Source organism: Gekko japonicus, unplaced genomic scaffold (assembly GCF_001447785.1).
Source record: "Gekko japonicus isolate JY-2015 unplaced genomic scaffold, Gekko_japonicus_V1.1 scaffold391, whole genome shotgun sequence".
Classification (NCBI taxonomy): Eukaryota; Metazoa; Chordata; class Lepidosauria; order Squamata; family Gekkonidae; genus Gekko; species Gekko japonicus.
The window spans coordinates 814,809-835,690 of NW_015174286.1; the positions used below are offsets into that span (position 1 = coordinate 814,809).

The 20,882-nt window shown below is 43.3% G+C and overlaps 1 protein-coding gene across 3 annotated transcripts in view; it reads left to right on the forward strand.

The window, feature by feature from the left end:
- The window catches only part of MLIP (muscular LMNA-interacting protein), a 121,798-nt gene that overhangs the window by 27,081 nt on the left and 73,835 nt on the right, over positions 1-20,882 (forward strand). For 2 of the 3 annotated variants that reach the window (XM_015423988.1, XM_015423986.1), the window contains exons 2-4: positions 9,006-9,086; positions 11,803-11,952; positions 19,305-19,643. In XM_015423988.1, coding sequence (XP_015279474.1) covers positions 9,006-9,086; positions 11,803-11,952; positions 19,305-19,643 — 570 coding nt within the window. The remainder of the gene's footprint in view (positions 1-9,005; positions 9,087-11,802; positions 11,953-19,304; positions 19,644-20,882) is intronic. The other variant, XM_015423987.1, reaches the window with a different exon arrangement.

Sequence of the window (20,882 nt, forward strand, 5' to 3'; positions counted from 1 at the left end):
TCAAAGTAATGACTGTAAGTTCCTAGGAAGGTGAAAGTAAGCCACAGGGAGAAAATGCAAGTTAACGTTCTAGGACAATAAGATGATCACTCCACCAACTCCCTTCCCCCACCAACCATGGCAGCATTGCTGACAGGCAGCATTTACTAGGGCTTTGACTGGAGGTGGGGGGGGGGGGCTTGCAGAAGCAACTTCAGTGGAAATTTGGCAGGATCCAGCTCTAATAGAAGACATTTCTGATAGTAGAAGAGAAAATATCTGCCTCCCTCCTCTCCCTGAAGCCCACTGATAATCCTGCAAGAGCTGCTTCTGGATGATAGGGGACCCCAGCACGAGGGCCAAGTTCACTAATGGAAATGATGCAACCCACCATATTGAATGTTGATTACGCCATGAGACCATATGCAGAAGACTCAAATACATTTATAAAGTCAAGCCTGTCTCCCTTTTCTGGGTTTACAGCTTTGTTTCTTAGATTACTCCCTTCCATTTTAATTACTTTTACTACTACATGGGTCAAATTCCCACTCATAGAGTTACAGATTTATTGTGGACTATTTACTACTAGCATGGGCATGATTTTAGAAAATGACTTGAGCAGGGTGGAAATAGTGCAGAACTGTAGCAAGTCAACACCACAATAATGATTTTTAGTTAGAGTTCGCAAACTCCTATAAAATGAGGCATCATTTTATTTTACTTTCCCTTTGTTAATATGTTGAAAGACATAGATGTGTCTCCCATTATTTTTACAAAAAAAACTTTGCCAAAAGGCTGTTTTGATATCAAAAGATATTCCTAACAGAGAAGAAAAAGCAGAAATGTCCAATCCCAGAGATGTCTGCTGTGGGTTCCTCTGAAGAGGGCTTTCTATTTATACACACACACCCCTCCGTTATTTGATTAACTCTCTGGGCTACGATGTGTTTGCTGGGCCATGGCTCCGTGTGCCTTTCTGCTGGTGGGACTTTGCTTCTGCTGTGGGTTCCTCTGAAGAGGATTTGCATTTGTACACCCATCCCCTCCTTTTTGTGATCTTCTATTTCTCTGCTGATTGGCTTTGGTGTTTGGTGGGCCAGGGGTCTGTGCGCTACCCAGTTTTTCTGCTCACACCGAGCTAGGGGTACCAGCTCTGAGTTGGGAAATGCCTGGAGATTTTGGGGGTGGAGCCTGGGGAGGGCAGGGTTTGGGGAGGGGAGGGACCTCAGCAGATTATAATGCCACAGAGTCCACCCTCCAAAGCAGCCATTTTTCTCCAGGGGAACTGATCTTGATTGTATGAAGATCAATTGTAGTACGAGGAGATCTCCAGGTACCACCTGGAGGCTGGCAAACCTACGCTGAGCAGGGGCACTGAGCATTGGCGCTGAGCATTGGCGCTGAGCATTGGCGCTGAGCTTCTGCTGTGGGCTCCTTGACAGAGGGCCTACATTTCTACATCCTCCACCCACCTCTCCTTTTTGTGTTTTCGATGCATGGTTAAATGCAATTGTGGTCCCAATCGATTAAAAAAATGGGATTGTACCATGCCCTCTAAATATAGACCAATCAGCCTGCTCTCTGTAATGGGCGAACTATACATCAAACATTTACTATCTAAGCTTATCCTTTGGATGACACAGAAGAGAGTTTTAGGCCCAGAATAGCTGGGATTTTGTAAAGGGGAAAACTACTTTAGATTACTTTAACAACTTATTCCTTTTGATCAATAAGTATACCAAAAGAAATAACTCAAAATTATATGTTTTTTTAAAGATCTTAAGGGAGTATTTGATTCAATTGACAGGGAACTCTTTTGGGCCAAACTACAGCAATTAAACAGATAAGAGCAATGTTTCCTCTAAGATGAGTTAATGTGAGCTAGCTCACAGATTTTTAGCTTCCAGCTCACAGATTTTTGTCTTAGCTCAAGCTGTTGTACAAATGTATCATCCAGTTTCTCCGGTTGGTTCGGAGGTCTGTAGTATACCCCCACAACAATATCCCCTTCTTTTTCCCCTCACTCTATCATTACCCACACACTTTCAACAGGGCAACTCTCGAAATCCTGAATTTCAGTACGAGTGTATTCATTCTTGACAGATAGTGCCACCCTGCCTCCTTTTTTGTTTATTCTATTCCATTTGAACAAGGTATATCCTTCAGTCACTGTGCTTCATATATGGGACTCATCCCACCAAGTCTCAGTGATACCTATCAGATCATACTTACTTCCCAATATTTGAAGTTCAAGTTCATCCTGTTTATTTCCCATACTCTGTGCATTAGTATAAAGACATCTCAGATTACAGACATCCTTTCCTACCATAGGTCCTTTCGAATTTACCTGGAAATTACTGAACTCACCTCTCTCCTGTTCATTTATTCTCTGGTCACTCCCTTTCTTGAACTTAGTGTTGGGGGTGCCACACAACATCAGGCTTTTTCTTCCCACCCCTGATGTCTTCAGTTTAAAGCCCTCCTGATTAGGTTTGCAAGTCTTTCAGCAAAGACATTCCTCCCATCCTTTGTAAGGTGCACCCCATCCATCGCCAACAGTTCCTCATTTCGGAGGTACATACCATGGTCCAGGAAGCCAAATCCCTCTCGACGGCACCATCTACATAACCAGCCATTCACCTCCAGTATCCTGTTCTCCCTTCCAGCTCCGTGGCCCTCAACAGGTTAAATGGAGGAGAGTACCAAGTGTGCCCCCAGATCTTTCACCTTCTTGTCCAGACCCTTGTAGTCTTTGGAGATCCATTCAAGGTTTCTTTGGGCTGTATCATTTGTTCCCACATTGATCAGCAAGAGCAGGTAGTGGTCAGAGGTTTTGACCAGTCTTGGAATTCTCTCAGTCACATCTTGGATACATGCGCCAGGAAGACAACAAACGTCTCAAGATTCCTTGTCTGGTCTGCACACAACTTCTTCCGTCCCTCTCAGTAGGGAGTCACCAACCACCACTACTCATCTCTTCCTCTGTGGGATAGCTTGGCTCCTTCTCTGCCTATGTGTTTATGTGTCAGTTACATCCTTTCGATCTCAGATTTGAGAAGAATTGCTGTGTGAAAGCTGCTTCTCTGCTGTATGACCTATGTGGCTTCCATGTGCATGTGGAGACTTTGTGGATTGGTCTTCCCTACCTGCTTGGTACCTCTTCAGAAGGGCAGGTGCGCAGGTGAAAACACGTCTGACATAGGCGAACATTTTCCATGTGAGTCCAAAGTAGAACCAGATTTAGGCCCCTTAGTCTTTCCTTAAGATTGCTTGAAAGGAGTTCTGCATGTCCTTTGGTATCTGACTAAGGGCCCTTTGATTTTCAAAGGCTTATACCCTGGAGATCTTGTTGACCTTTAAGGTGCTGCCGCCGTGGAATCTTCCTTTTCTACATCCCACTTGTAACATACATCATACCACATAAGTTATTGCTGTCAGGTGGAGAGTCACCGCATGTTTGCCAAAGGGTGCCAGAAGCATCTGATGGGATAATGACCTCCCATGTTGTCATCATGTAGTGTCTAAAGATGTGTGTGTCGGAGACATGGGTCCATGTTAATAAGTAGTAGTTTCCACACTGAGCCCAAATTCATACAGCTCGCCTGTGCAAGAAAATCCACCATTTCTTGCTCCTTTGTTAAAGGGGCTGCTGGCTTAGCTTCTACATCCTGCTCAAGATATGCACACAGCCTGGGCAGTGATCCCAACCAGCTCTAACAGAGCAGTGAGGTGCTTCTACAAGTGTGGAAGGTATACTGGGATCTGGATAGTGTTAAAACAGAAGCAAAGTTAATTGAAGGAAATAATAGTTATTTGGGATGGAATTAACACAATCTCAAGAAGTCACAATAACATCAAGCATTCACAGTAACAGCATCAAATACTAGATTAACATCAAGAGGCAGTCACTTCAGGCACTCAAACACTGTGCAAGTCCACTCACGTAGATAAGAGAGAAACCAGGAGATAAAGAAAAAAGAGAGAGAGAGACGGCACTACTGGCTATACCTACCTATCTGTGCAGCAGGTCCAGCAAATATCCAGTTCCCAAGTCAAGGATTCCAGCATCTGAACAGTAATTAATCAAAAGGGAAGAGATACAAGGTCAAATTATGAATAATCAGAATGGGAACCTCTGCGCCAGTGCAAATGGCAGTAGTTTCAAGACACACTTTGGGGACAGATTCTGCTCCCAGTCCAAAAACCAGAGATTATTTTTTTAAAAGACTTGGAAAGAGGCGAGAAGGCAAAGGAAGTGAGCTCTAGGTGTGCAACCTGACTGGATGAAGGAGAGGATCGGATGGCTGAGGATCTTGGGGGGGGGGGTAATTGTGCATCTAGCATTCGCTCCACATTTTCTCAACACTGAGGAAAAGGTGCAGTGCAAAACCACATTCAAATACCCCAGGGCAACACCGTACTGACTGCAAAGTCACCCCTGAATGGCCATAAATCTATGCAGAAGGTACCATAAACCAGTTTATCAAAGAAAGTGAAAGCAGCATGCAATGCAGAGGGGAATTTCTGTTCCCAAGTGGGTTTGCTAAAACAATGGCGGGAAAAGCCAATGCAGACTCACCCACAGAGAGAGAGAGAGGATTTGTAGGATTGCCAGGTCCCCCCAGCCACTAGCAAGGGAAGGGGGGGGGTAGGGTTGCCTGATCTACATTAGAAAATTCCTGAAAATTTTGGGATGCAGCCTGCAGAGGACAAGGACCTCAGTGGGGCACAATGCCATAGAATCCACCCTGAAAAGCATCTGTTTTCTCCAGGGGAACTATCTCTGTAGTCTGGAGATGAACTGTAATTCTACGGGATCCCCAGGTCCTACACGGAGGCTGGCATCCCCTGGAGGTATCAGGCAGAGGATGTGTCTTTTGGATTGATCAAATGGTGTGTGACTTTGGTGGATGATTCTAAATATTCCAAATAGGCTCATAAAACTTTTGGAGGAAAATGATAAGGTGAAGAACGTTCTTTCCTTGGGCAGTGCTAATGCCGCAAGTTTCTTGTATGGCTAAAGGTGTGCTGATTCATGAGAGGCCCTGTTTAATTTTGTCACAGTCCAGTACTGGAGTAGGCAGGCCGCAGAGAAAGACCCACGCTACTTAGTCTAAGTGATTAAATTTAACTCAGTCTTTCTCATTTTGTTGGTTGTCCGGTCGTTATGATAATGCCCCAGGACTTGTTTTTACTGGTCCAAGTAAGACAGAGAAGAGAGAAAATATTCCCATGACCAGATGCAGGGGGCGAGGACAGGAAAAAGAGGAACAAAACAAAATAGACAATAGCAATGCAATAGAGCCAATCTATGTGGTAAGCCATTTTATACAAAATAAGACAATCATTAACACTCCAATGGAAAACATGTGTGCTCTGGCTCTAACATTTAGGAAGGGCATGCTTCTCATGTGGGGGAAGCCTAGGGTTGCCAACCTCTGGGTGGGTAAACACAGAAAACACCGTGTTGAAATAATAAAACACAATATTCACATGCACTTATAGCTAAATATATTTGCTTTATATACAGAACATCAACTCTAGTGTATTGTAAACACTTTCAAACTACGACATCACATTTCAAACTCTTTCAAACTAAGTTATATAACATGAAGAGTCCAACTGTCTTCTTCCTGATGGAGGATAAATACCAATGTACAGTTATTTGCACTGAACAATGCAGCAACCTATTGTACATTTCCCAAGTGATGTTCTGGTTCTGGTTGGAGAACCAGAACAGCCATGTTTACATTGTTTGACTTATGCATGGGTAAATTCAAGAGCTGTGGTTCCAGGAAAATTTATGCCTGAGCTAGGCTTGTTTGCTAGTTGAATCACCTCATGGGAAAATGCATCTACTAGGCTTGCTTGCTAAGCTGAATCATCACAGTGAGAAATACAAGCTGCCTGCTAGCTTTACCTGATGGACTCCATGAGCTAGCATCTCCTCTGACACGCAGGCACCTCCCCCCAACTTCGTCTAACATTGCACGTAGGCAATCTAGCATGACAAAGGATCCACAGCCATGAGAGGGTTAGAGGGCTGACACGTACCAGCTAAATCCATCAACTGGAGTCATCAACGGACCATCGATGACAATGACTCTGGCTGCCTCAGCTATTGTTCTCAAAGGTGCCACTGTTAAGAGTAAATAGAATCTAATATTGCCCAACCATTAAGCCCCCTTCCTCTCGAAACTGTTTTTTGATTAGGAAACTTCCTGGGACTGACCAAGGGGACGTGACAGGGGAAGTGGCCAGCAAAGCCCACCCCCAAGTCCCAATAGTGTAGTCAGTCAGTCAGGCATTTATCACGGCAACAAGCCATAGAACACACATGCTTAAACCCAATAGTGTATAAAAGAGCATGATCCACCATGCTCTCTCTCCTCTACCTCTAGACCCACCCTATCTTTACGACTCTTGGTTTTAGCGCTGCCAGAGTCGACCACATGTTCTGCAGGTTCAGAATATGACCCTTATTTCCCTTATAGTCTCCCTTATTTTTCTGTGGATCGTTTCATCTTGCCAAGGAGAGGTACTCCCCTCAACGATTCTCCTGCTAATGCGGTCGCTATCCCTTTCTATCTGTATTTCCTAGGTCTGAATAACTGTGTGTATGATTGTGTGTATGATTTTATTGTATGTTTGAGAACATCCCTCAGTAATGAATCCATTTCTTTAAAGACTTGGTTTCTCATTTATTTGTGGGTTATTGGAAAGGGCGGGACTCCTGTATACACAGGCTTTGCTTCCCTAAACGCCAATTGCACATTAATAATTATAATTCCCCATCTTTATTAATAACCAAAAGCAATTTGGCTAACAATTGTGGCAACATTACTTTCGGATTCCTGGCTGGAACTGATGTTGTGGTGTCACATAATGGCATTACCCCCCCCCCCCCCCCCCCCCCGGCCACTCTATTGAGTACCAGAAGGAGATGGAGAGCATCAGCAGTTGTTTGGAGGGCATATGGTAACCCTAGCTCAGAAGTGTACAGCTCTGTTTAGGATTGCACACTATGCATGTAACATTGGCCAGAAGCTATAGTGCTTTTATGGACAAGAAGACAGAATATCCTTTTGCCAAAACTGCCAGGGTTGCTTTAACACTTCAACACATAGGTATGGCTTTAAAGCAATAAATGGAAACAATAGAATAGATAACTATTGCAAATAAAGTGTCTGAATACATTTATTTACTTGCTCTCTAAAGAAGGACAAATATTTTTAAATGGTTAGGTTTGGTAAAGTGCTTACTTTATATATACATGGCTGCATTCCAGCCTTCTGTAAGGCTAGAGTTGGTGGCTTACTGATTCAGGAAAGAAAGGATGCTGTTCAATGTTTCATTATTTAAGAGGTTATTATTTAAAAGGACCAGCTTTGTTTATCTTTCAACCAGATGGTTGCTTAAAACAAATCATTTGCTACTTTAGTAACATATAGTTTTGCTTAATTATATGCGGAATGTCCAGTTGTGCATTTCTTGCGACTGCCATTTTTGTGGCATGAGCTTTTGTGTCTACCATATTTACCTGAAAGGAAGACCCCCCCCCCAGAAAGTTCTATACAAAAGCAGATGGCCGTGAATTTAAGACAATCCCCTTCCTCTCCCTACCTTCACTGAGCCTAATAGCGTGAGACTCTTTCCTCCTGGCAGCTTCCACCTTCTCCACTAGTAATGCCATTTACCTGTTTGGGACAGGAGATCTCCCACCCCTAGCCTCTGTTACCTGTTGCCACTCTGGCAGGAAGGGGGGGGGGGAAGATAAAAATTGTTGTTTGTGTGACAGTGTCACATAACTTCCAGGCAAAACCTGGAAGTGACATTACTCTGCTCTAAAAAATAGCGGAAGAAACTATGGGCTTTGGTTGCGTAACATGGATGGTAACTGATTGGGAGAAAATGCTTATGGGCACAATGGGAAAAAACGCCACAATTGTGCCTTTCAGTTTTGTATGTGTACTGTTTTGCATAGGTTTTCATGCATTTCCACTGTACCTCAACTCATTTCCCCTTCTGCTAGCTGCTAGCACATTCTCCCATAAGAGGAAATGCGAGGAAACCTATGTAAAGTAGTACACATACAAAGTTATGAGGTTTTATTGTGAAAGTCCATAAAACAACTGCTGCCATACATTGTGGCAGTCAGTTTGTCCTTCAGTTTCTTGCTGCTTAGTGGCTGTCTGTGAGTGACTAGCTCAATGAGCCTGAAAATAAGAAAATTAACCCAGTTCTAAATGTAGATTCAATGGCTATGCCACAGTTAGGATTCTCTCACAAAGCACTAGAGCTTTGGATGGACTAAGGAAGCTCTCACAGGTAGGTAGGGTTGCCAGGCCTGAGTTGGGAAATACCTGGAGATTTTTGAGGTGGAGCCTGGGGAGGGACTTCAGCAGAGTATAATGTCACAGAATTCACCCTCCAAAGTTGCTATTTTCTCCAGGAGATCTCCAGGTGCCTGCTGGAGGTTGGCAACCCTACAGGTATGTGAGCCTCTGGGGAATATTGCAGCTCCTATGTCTAGTTAGTCATGTTTTATTTAAAAACTGACAAGATTTATAAGAAATACTACTTTCCAATTTAGTCAATTAAATTAATTTTGAATAGTCTTTTCTGAAGTTGTATCTAAAATTCTTTCCAGGGATAAGTAATTGTGTTATTGTCTATGGAATAACTGACATTAAAAAAATGGGAGAGTTCTAAGAGATATATACTTAATATTTTAATATAAACCATTTTGACTAATGGAAATCATTCACTGACATCTCTACACACTAGGAAGGAGGCAATCTACTTTACAGTGTAACAAGTAGGTGGGAAGTTGAACAAATTGAGTATTTATATCCCAAATTCTTCCTACGCCCACACGAAGTGCCTGCTCTTGGAATATTCCATTATAAAAGAATCTCGAGAGGCTACTGAAATAGCTGAAAATATATTCATTCCCTAAGACTCCGGCAGAAATCAAGTGTGCATATTTTTTTAACGTCTTGGTTTTCCTTCCTTCTTTCCACCAGCAGCCCACGCAAAATGGAGAACCAACTGAGACGGCAGCTGTGAAAGAAAGTTCTTCTCTAAGGTTATTTTCCAGGGAGCAGGTATGAGACTTTATGGATAAAATAATGTTGTAGCCTAAACATGTTCAGAGACATTGTTATTCAACAAGACCATTAAATGATGGTATTGTTATTCTTTTTTTCTTTGCCATCAAGTCACAGCTGACTTATGGTGACCCAGTAGAGTTTTCAGGGCAAGAGACAAACAGAGGTGGTTTGCCATTTCCTGCCTCTGCATAGCGATCCTGGAATTACTTGGTGGTCTCCCATTCAAGTACTAACCGGGGCCAACCCTGCTTAACTCCTGAGATCTGGCAAGATTGGGCCAGCCTGGGCTGTCCAGGTCCAGGACCCTGTTATTCTTAGGTATATAAAAGTTTGGTTTTAAGGTGGAAATCTGAAGGATATTGATCTCTATGGGGATTACTTCATGTAAACTTGCATAGGATTAGTCTTCAGTGTGAGGACTGGGAATGTCTTTCAGATGCCCAAAATGAGATCTCTCAGGATGGGCTTTTAAGTGTAACATGTGGCCCTGATAACCTCATCCACAGATCTTGAGCCACTTAGGTAGTTCTGATAATAACAGATCTGTCTGCAAGTCAGATATATTTAGTGTTACTAGTTTAACTGAGAATGTTAAAATATCACCTGGTACAACTTTCCTGCAAAAATACAACTTCAGAATCCAAGTGGGTCATTCTTATACTTGAATGTTTGTTCATGTAAGACACTGATTGTGCAGAAGAGAAAAATATATTCCCACCCCCCCCAAGATCCACGGAATAAATAGCTTAATAATCTTCTTTGGATTTTTTTGATTGGCCATGTATGTATTGGTGATACTCGACATAGGGTATTCTATATGAATAGGGTTGCAGGAAAATGTCCCGTCTCTTTTAATAGAGGCTTTTAATGTATGGAAATGTGGTTGAAGCCTACGGCCATACCACCCTGATCACGTCCGATCTTGAGATGAATGGTTGTGGATAAGACCACCAAATTCCTTCAGCTCTATAAACCTAAAAAGATCAAAGTGACTGAGGACCAGTAATTGTTTTACAGAAGAAAAAGGCTGCATTCCTACAATACAATAGGTTTTAGGTCCCCCATTCCCTGCCGGTAGCCAAGGAGGGCCTGGCAACCCCACTTCAAAGAGAGTTCATGAATGCAAGTATATGAAAATATTTAGAGGCAACTTCCATTTTTCCTGGACTCATGGATGTGATTCTGGAGTCCTACTGTGTATATTTAGCTGCAGAAAATCAGGCATTGCTACAAAATGTTTCTGGGTGTAGGCCCTCACTAAATCCCTTGGGGGGGATTTTTTCATGTGATCCAAAATATCTGTCAGAATTCTATCACATTTTTATTCTTTTATTCTTCCAAAGAGCCTGGGGGTGGTATATACAGTTCTTTCCTCCCAGTTTTATCTTTGTAACAACTTCTGAGTTAAATTTGGCTGAGAGAGGATTACTGACCTGAGGGCACCCAATGAGCTTCATGACTGAGAGGGGGATTGCAGCCCAGGTCTCTTGAGTGTTAGTCTGGTCAATGCACCACATCAGGTCTCCAGTTAATTGTGAGAGAATTAGTTCAAATAACTAAAATGTTCATAAGCAATTCTTATTCTTCAAGAATGTGTGATTCCCATTTTACAGATTTAATAAACCATACTGCGCTCCAAAGAGTCACTTCTGGTTTTATTTGATGGTACCCTTTAAAATAATGATAATTCCGTTTCAAAATGATTGACATTACATTTTAAGCCAAAGGATTCCTACTGGATGTTTTTGAAATTTTCTCTGAGTGATTGACTGTGTAGAATTCCCTCAGAGAGAGGGGGGAAATAAAATATTATAGACTCACAAATTAAAGCATGGGCATACAACTACCCAAGTAATCAGTGGATGAAAAGGCTCAATTTTAGTGTGGCACATATGTGAAATTTGTGGTGATATAATCAGCAGCCCTTCTGTTCATGAAAATTTAGATGTCAGTGTTGGTAAGGGAGTTCTCTTCTGCTCAATCGCATTGCAATATTGAGTTGGCTCTGGTTATACTGCATCAACTGTGAGAGTGACATCTTTTAGGGTAATGAAAGCATCTAATTGAAGCCTTTATGTAGGGGGGTGAAAAATCTCAAAGCTGCTTGCTAAACTGAAAAGTGTTTTTCGAATGAGACTTTGTTGTGAAATGGCTCTGCAAATTTTAAAGGCATTGAATGAATTCTATACAACTATGGCTTTTAGTGAGCTTATAAAACTTTACATTCCTACTTTTGCTTTAGAAATCTAAATTATTTCCGTTAATTTGATCCTTGCACTACCCTTTTGCCTTCAACTTTAGATTCACTGGTAAAACATTATTTTCTTCTGCTGTAGAAAGGAGAAAGAAGAAAAGGAGCCATCCATCAGCTGTTCAGATTATTTCCTTTGAATGTATAAGCTTGTAAAGAGCACTTAGCCTGTAAGGAGGGAATAATTGTATCTGAATGATCAGATAGATGTGCTTTTTTTAAAAAAAGGAAAGTGAATCGGAGTTTTTAAAAATATTTATTCTCCTTTCAAATTTATATCATATCTCTTAATCACAACATGGTTCCACTGTGCAGATCAAAACAAATCTTTATAATAAGATTGTCCATGGACAGAGTATGTGTTACTATAAACCTGGGAGTAGATCTCTCAATGAAAAAGGGGGGCTGGAGTTTAAAATTGCAAAATTGCAAATGAAGTATCTGTACATGTTATTGTAGGTTCCCTCTGAATCTGGAGTCCTGAGGTTCACATTTGTTCCCTCATTTGGAAGACTGCCAAATAAGTTTCATGCTGTAGATGCCACATCATTTCTTGTGAGAGTTTCAGAGGATCCTTTGGAGAAGAACAATCAAGAAACTAGAAACATGGTAGGACTTAGGCTTCTTTATATTTTGACTCTAATTTATAGTACATGAAAAAGCTTGCAGCCAGTGTCCAAGTATTTGACTCTTTCCTTACTCTCTTCTCAGTTGTTGTTTGGAATATAAGGCTGAGTACAGTATAGAGAAACTGAGTAGCACACTTCCTTGCAGGATCAGAGAGAACAGACATTCTTGTAGGAGTGGGAGCAGGCTGAAATCAGTATCCATAACAAGCAAAGTGTTGTTTTGGAACAGAACCAATCCAAGGCCATTTAGCAAATATCAAATTTGCACTCCAAGAGCCCAGCATAGATTCTAGAGACCTTGAGACAATGCAAAGGTAGCCAATAGAGTTACCAATCTCTGGGTGGTGCCTGGAATTTTCCTGGAATTACAACTGATCTACAGACTACAGACATCAGTTCACCTGGAGAAAATGGATGCTTTGGAGGGGGGACTTTATGGCATTGTACCCCACTCAGGTCCCTGTCCTCCCCAGGCTCCATCCCCAAATCTTCAGGAGTTTCCTAACCTGGATCTGGCAGCCCTACCTGCCCTTTCCCCTGCTGGTGGCCAGGGGGACATGGTAACCCTCCCCTCATCTACTGGCGTGGCACATTTGGTGTGAATCATTAAAAAATCGATAATTAAAATGTGCTGAAATGTATCTACTCTGTATATTGCTATGTAGAAAGAATGCACTCTTTATTGTAGATTAGGGATATTCACTCATGTTAATGTAATAAGTAATAGGGATGGGCACGAACTGGAAAAATTCAGTTTGTATTGGTTCATGGCTCATGGCCGAACCCCAAACCAAACCATGTACTGAACTGAAATGGAAAGTTTGCTTGCAAACCAAACTGGTTCATGGCCCCACAAACCCCATTGAAAGGGATCACAGTCCCTTTAAATAGGGTTTGCAGGTAGCCTGAAAAACAGCTGAATGACATGGAGCAGCCTTTAAAGAAAGCCGAAAATACCGTGTTTCCCCGAAAATAAGACACTGTCTTATATTTATTTTTTCTCAAGAAGACACACTAGGGCTTATACCACAAATGCATAGAAATCCTGCTAGGGCTTATTTTTGGGGTAGGTCTTATTTTCGGGAAAACAGGGTAGGTGATCAGTGAAGAGCAAGCTGCTTATTGCAACTCAGCTGTTTTTGCAGCTTTCATGGAGAACAAAAAGAAGGTGTTTAAAGGGACTTGGAGTTAAAGGGAATTGGAGTCCCTTTAAACCCATTTTCTGCCCTATCCACAAACCACCATGGATAGTCATAAACTGCTTCAAAAGTTCATGGAAGGTTATGACCATAGACCAGTCACAAACTTTGGTTTGCAAACCATGAACAGGGAAAATTTGTGATGAATTTTGCTTTGTGGTTCAGTTTGTGCCCATCCCTAATAGCTAACCCCCATTTTCAGTAATGTTGGAATGATTGCATATCTTATTGACTATAATTAGTACTCTTTGAAAATTAAGACTACAGAGATCAGTTTGCTTGGAGAAAATGGCTGCTTTGGAGGATGGCCTCTATAGCATTCTATCCTGCTGAGGTCTACCCCTAAATCTCCAAGAATTTCCCATACCAGAGTCGGGAAACATAGTGGCTGAAAGAAAACGAGTTAGAATAGTAGGTAAAACAGAAAACAACCATAGACATGTGCTTGAATGAACAGAATCTGAGAAGAAACATGCAGGGCAGTCATGTGTACAGAAAGGTTGTGGGCAGAAAGAAATAGTTACATAAAGATGGAGATATTCTGAAGCAAATCACAAAACACCAATCATGGTGTTTGTAGTGTATCGGCCAGTGGCAAGAAAAGGACGCCGATCCAAGCACAGAGCAAAAAGCAGGAGATGACTGGTGCAGTGGGAGAATTAATTTTAATTCAGTTCTGAGACCCCCTCAGAGGTCATTTCGGGGGGGAGAACGCGGGGGAACGCAGTTCCCCCGGGTGAGGTGCAGGGGGCGGGGCACATGACGAAGCCCCGCCCCCTGCTTCCGGCCGCCCCGCTTCCAGCCCTCATTCAGCCAGGAGGAGGCAGGAGAAGAGGGAGGGTAAGTTGCTTCCTCCCTGCCTCTCCCCACCCGTGCCTGCCTGGGGCCAGGGAGGGCCTTGGTGGGGCATCCTCGCACTCCCGCTGGCCTTGCAGGTCCACCGCCGGGCCCCTGATGTCAGGGGGTGTGGCATATGCTAATGAGTTATGCTAATGAGTTCCCCTAGCTCTTTTTCTACGAAATGACCCCTGGACCCCCTACACATTTTGCATACTCATCATCAGGGGGAACTAAAAAAGTAACAGCCTGTATCTAAGCTCAGCATTCCAAAGATTTAAAATAGTTTTCTTGAGTGTGGGGGATGATCACCACCATTCTGGTGCAGCCAAAATGTTGTTTCTGGGGTCAGCAGACCCTCAGAAACAGCACAAGGAACAAAGGCCGAATCTCCATTTGCAGATTTAAAGTAGTTTCGCTTTGCTGTTCTTTGTATCGTTTTCAAAACTGGAACGACAGTGGCATAACACATTTGTTTAGTGCCTTTCAATAAGAGCAATTCGACTCTTCAACAGTAGATGGCGATTTTGCTCAAATTTCTGTGCGAGCTTGGATTTCCCCCTCCCTTTCTTTTTGAAGAATCATGGAGGGAGGGAGGTGTTGAGTCTGCCTTTCTCTCCAAAATATTCAAAGCTGCTATTTAGCTCAGTTGGTTAAGGTTTCTGCTCCTCATACATGGGTTGTGAGTTCAAGCCCTGTGACTTACAGGTACATTTTTTTTGGGGAAATGACTTTGTTTTAAAACTCAGGAATGAGTTTAACAGTATTTTAACTCAGGAATGAGTTTATTGTTAAGCTTTGCTCACTGGTGGAAAAAAAAATCACTGAACTGCATTCTTAGTGCATCATTGTGACTTTCTCCTTTCCTTTCCTCTTAAAGATACAGTGTCCTATTCTCTTCTGTGTTCTCATGCCCATGCCAGCATCATTCAAGGATCCTCTTCAGCTCTCCCCTCCCTCATCAATAGTTGATTTTTTCTTTTTAGTGCTCTAAATGCACACTGGGATGGCTGCCTCAAGGCTGGCTGCCCCCATACTTGTTGCCATTCCCCTGCCACTTCCCGAAACCACAGGTGGTTTGCGGGGGTGTCCTGGCGAGATCTCTGCAGCAGAAAAAAAGTACAAAGTCAGATCTACATGGATCCTCATGAATTAATATGATTTTTACATTCAAATGAAATAAAACCACCATCATACTGTAGACCATGTGTTAGTCTATAGGGAGCACCACAAAAATCACATATCCACAGATTCGTGGCACCACAACAGCACCAAAAACATGGTTCCAAAGCATGGATCTGCACGGATCCTCAGGGTTTTTCAATTGGGTCACCTCAACATCACCATCAAATCCCATATCATGTCCATGGCCACAGCTTGCACCACAGAAATCATGAGTGGTGCTTGGTGGTGACTCCATGTTGCAAAAACAGGGTTTTTGGGTTGGGTCTCCCCAGACTCACCATCAAATCACATATCATGTCCATGGGCAGAGCTTGCACCACAAAAATCACAGATCCATGGCTTGATGGCAACACGATGCTGCAAAAACACAGTTCTGAACCATGGATCCTCAAGGATTTTGCGTTGTATCACCCCAAACACACCATCAGATCACATATCATGTCCATGGGCAGAGCTTGCACTACAGAAATCATGGATCCACGCCTTATTGTCAACACCATAGTGCAAAAACATGGCTCTGAAGCACAGATCCTCATGGATCCATGAGGACTGATGGTTCTGAACCATGGTGTCTCCACGAAGCTGTGCATCCCTGTAGGCATGATATATGATTTGCTGGTGAATCTGGGGTGATGAAAAACAAAAATTGTAAGGATCCATGAGGATCCATGTTTCAGAAACAAGTTTTTTCTGCTCAGTGCTGTCATGAAGATGTGGATTCGTGATTTTTGTGGTGCAATGTGTAAACAAGGACATGATATGGGATTTGATGTTGATTTGGGGGTGACCCAACACAAAACCCCCAAGGATCCATGATCCATGAGGATCCATTCCTCAGAATCACGTTTTTTCAGCATTGTGTCACCATGAAGCTGTGGATCTGTGATTTTTGTGGTGCAAGCTGTGGCCATGGACATGATATGGGATTTGATGGTGCTGCTGGGGTGACCCAAAGCAAAAGTCCTAAGGATCCATGAAGATCCGTGCTTTGGAATCATGTTTTTGTAGCATGGTGTTGCCACAAAGCTGTGGATCTGTGATTTTTGTGGTGATAGCTGTGGCCATGGACATGATATGTGATTGTGAGTTTGGGTAATCCAACACAAAAACCCGAAGGATCCATGAGGTTCCGTGTTTCAGAAGCATGTTTTTGCAGCATGGTGTCACCTTAAAGCTGTGGATCCATGATTTATGTGGTGCAAGGTGTGGCCATGGCCATGATATGTGATTTGATAATTATGCTGAAGTGACCCAAAGCATTCTGTTTTAAACAGCTAGCTTCCAGAAGCTTCTGGAAGCTTCCAAGAGCAGCATAAACACTCCCCTCCCCCGAACTTGGAGGTTTTTAAAAAGGTGCTCCTGTACTCAAACTTTGTTCTGAGCCTTCAGACAAAAAAAGCCTAACCACATCAATCTGCAGAACACTTGTCACACCTTCAGTTATCTAGGAACCAGCTGAGTGTCTGTCATTCTTACCCCCGTGAACTTAAAAATGAGAAACGCCATGACTACAAGGCAGGAATTGCAACTTTTTAAGCCAAATGCAAGCTCTTACTTGAAAAACCTGCTGACTGTGCATTGCCCAGTCATATGCGGTAATTATAAATTTAATAAACAAATAGATAAATTTCAAATAATTTTTTTTGAGGACTGGTACATAGCAGTGAATAAAAGCAGCCATAGAGGAATCAAACCAACAATGCCTTGATTTACAGGGCAGGAATTTACCCACTGAGCGAAACACAATCTCTTGTGTTTTACTGCTGTGTGTGCCTCCTACAGCTCGAAGTAAATCCCCCCATGAACTTAAAAATGTCCCATAAAGCAGGGGGTCAAGAAAACAAATGGTTCAAAAGCGGATGGATAAGTTTTGGAAAATAAGATTTGAGGGCTGGTACATAGCTATGAAGAGCTGCAGTGGCTCAAGTGGTTAAGACGCTGAACTGCAGGCTGTGGAAGGTCAGTAGTTCAGCAGTTCGAGACCCAGGGTGCCGCATGACGGAGTGAGCTCCCGTCTCTAGTTCTAGCTCCTGCCAACCTAGCAGTTCGAAAGCAACAAATTGCAAGTCGATAAATAGGTACCACTTCGGTGGGAAGGTAACAGCGTTCCGTGCACCTTGGTGTTTAGTCATGCCGGCCACATGACCACGGAAACGTCTTCGGACAGCGCTGGCTCTTTGGCTTTGAAATGGAGATGAGCAATGCAACCCTGGAGTCGGATTCGACTGGCTTTCGAGCAAGGGAACCTTTACCTTTACCTTTTCACATAGCTATGAGGAAATAGAGCCAAGCGGGAATAAAATGAGGAATTCCATGACTGGATTTAAACATTTTGAGATAAATGCAAGATCTTACTGCACCAGTAGTGAACTTTAAAATGTTCAGTCGGCCTGTAAAAGGGGTCAAGAAATAAAAGCTCCAAAACAAAATAAAAATTTTAAAAAATATTTTGGGGGCTAACTAGTAAAAAGAGGGAAGAGTACTGTTGGAATCGTGGAATCGAACCACGAGTTACCGCCTAGTTTTTTGAGCACCATCTGTTGGAATTATTTAAGAATTAGCGGAGCGATGGCTCAAAAATGTCTGCATTAGGTTGACAGTGCAACGAAACCAGAAAGGAGGGGTTGGATCAGCATAGAACAAAATTTGTTTAACCCGGTGAGGGGGCGCAGTGACACTGGAGTCACCACTAGAGGGCCATAAAACAATGAGGCCATACAAAATTCTGTCGACACAGTTGAAGTGTCTCTACAAACAGAAGTGTAGACAGTTTTTTTGGAGACGGTGCCAAAACGTTGGGACACCGTTGGGAAACACAAATGCAGATTTGACCAAAGTGAGGGACTAGAGTGGTGGGCAGCAATCAGCAGAGGTTGGTATCTCTGCTTAAAAAACCAAACATACTTATGTGCCCTTAAGTCTTGGAATGTGTATTTCTAAGCCAGTAGATATTTAGTGATTGCTATACCCATGGGATTTAACTTGTGACAACCAGGAGAGTAATATCCATGTGCAATATGATGTGCATGGCCTGGCATGGCTGTTGATGGCATCTAAGGAGTTAAGGACCAAAAACAAAGATGACAATTCTGCTTTGTTTAAAACGATTCTGTATATGGTCAAGTCCAGAGGTCATTTCGGGGGGGATCGCGGGGGATTGCAGTTCCCCCAAGTGAGGTACAGGGGCGGGGCACATGACGAAGCCCCGCCCCCTGCTTCCAGCCACCCCGCTTCCGGCCCTCATTCAGCCAGGAGGAGGCGGGAGAAGAGGGAGGGTAAGTTGCTTCCTCCCTGCCTCTCCCCACCCCTGCCTGCCTGGGGCCAGGGAGGGCCTTTGCCCGGCTTCCTTGCACTCCCGCTGGCCTTGCAGGTCCACCGCCGGGCCCCTCATGGGGCTCGGCAGTGGAGCTGCAAGGCCGGCGGCGGCGGCCGGGACCGTTGGCGGAGGGGGGGGTGGCCTTATGACACACTTCCGGTGATGTCAGGGGGTGTGGCATATGCTAATGAGTTATGCTAATGAGTTCCCCTAGCTCTTTTTCTACGAAACGACCCCTGCTCAAGTCCCCCAATTTTACTAGCCCTTTTGTTCCTTTGATAATATGGTGGCTTGCCCCAGGTCTATCCATTTTATAGTAAGAAAAGCTATTGTTTGTTTTAAGTATCCCACAGCCAGAAACCGTTCTCAATCCCAGCTGGTCTCATAAACCACACTCCTCATAGTCCATTCTGCTTCACTGCACCCGTCTCCTCCTGGTTTCTGTATCACTCTTGATACAATGTGAATTATTTCTTCTGTTTTTTTTTTTTCCTCTTGTGGAGCTAGAAAGGGGGAAAAGCATTCCCGTGTGTTGGGCCCCAGGTGCCAGACAGTTTAGTGGTGAAAGTGGGTAAGCATTAAGAGTAGAAACAGTATTATCAAATAATAAAATTCCCAACTACCTTTCTCTCTGACCCTTCCAATCTTTCCTGAGGCCTGAGATCTTGGACATGCCTTTCTTGTAGGTTCAGTTTTTAGTGTGTTCAAGTTCTTCTTGGTTAGGCAGACAAGCACCATCATCTAATAATAACATAATTTATGCACATCTCTTTCTCTCACTTCTTTTTTTAACAGAGTGAAGTAGTTGCTGAAGGCCAGGCCATAGAAAGTGGACCTAAGAGAAACAGTGAAGCCTCTGGATGTACAAAGAATATTCACAAACATTTACAACCACAAGAGTGTAATGCAAGAAAAGGGAAAATGGACAACGATCTTTTCCAAGCTGATTTTGTCTTTGTTATGGACTCAGATGAAGAGAAAGCAACAATGGCAGGCAATGGCTACAGATATGCAAGATCCCATATTTTAGACACATCCCATGCATCTACAAGTAGTGAGTCAAGAGGGAATGAATCGAAACCACCACATACTGAGCTTCCACACAGTTCTTCCAGTCAACAGAAACATTGCCAGGTATTGTGTTTCTAAATGAGTTTGTGTGTGACAGAACATTCTCAACATATTCATTTGCATTGATCTTGATAAAATTTGCTTATCCCCCCCCCTGTTATGAATGAATACCACAGATGTTGTTTGCTTTACAGCTGAGAGGAAGCTTATATCAAATGGAGAGTGACATGATAGGAAAAATGTCAGCACGGGGTGGGCCATAACAAAAATTTATTTTTTTATTTTTTTATTTAATTTCTACCCCGCCCTCCCACCAAAGCGGCTCAGGGCGGCTTACAAACAGTTTAAAACCAACATACAATTTAAAACCAGCAAATACAAGTTATAAAATACAATTCCATACAATTCCAATAAATACAATGAAGCTAAATGAATACAGTGGCATCCTGTAATAAAATGCTGGTGCAACCCAACCGGTGCAGTCCGTTCTTATTGGAATGCTTGGCGAAACAGCTCCGTTTTCATGGCTCTATGGAACTGTTGGAGCTGTCATTCAGAAAGCTCTGCAACTGTATCGCCACTGCGCTCTCTATTAATTTGCCCAAATAGGGCAAATTGGAGACTGGCTGATAGTTGACCAATTTGGTCGAGTCCAGAGATGGTTTTTTAAGAGAGGGCAGACCATTGCTTCCTTGAGAGCCCCTGGGAATAGGCTTTCAGAGAGGGACCTGTTGATAATGACCCTAAGGGTGCCTTGAAACCGCCCGCAGCCAGTTTTAATTAGCCAGGAGGGGCACGAATCAAGGCTGCATGTGGTTGGACGTACTGTTGAGATCAATCTGTCAACTTCCTCTAGGCTGAGAGGGCTGAAATAATCCAGAATGGGACCAAAAGACGTGCATGGGGCCTTGAGTTCGCATACTGTCTCAAGTGTGGCCGGGAGGTCACGGTGGAGCAGCAAGACTTTATCTGCAAAATAGCTTGCAAAAGCCTCACAGCCTATATCCAATTCCCTGACATTTTGACTGCTCTGTGGCAGAGTGGTTAGAGACCGAATCGTTCTATACAATTGTGCCGGGCGCGAGCTTGCAGACGCAATCGTGGCTGCGTAGTACTCCTTCTTCGCAGCCTTGGTTGTCATCTCATACGACTTCATAAACATTCGATAGGTTGCTCTTGATGCTTTGTCACGAGCCTGCCACCATGGTCTCTCTAGCTGTCTGAACTTTCACTTCATCAGCCTCAGCTCCTGGGTATACCAAAGAGCCAGCCTTGAGCGAGGGCGCAGACGGCGTCTGGGAG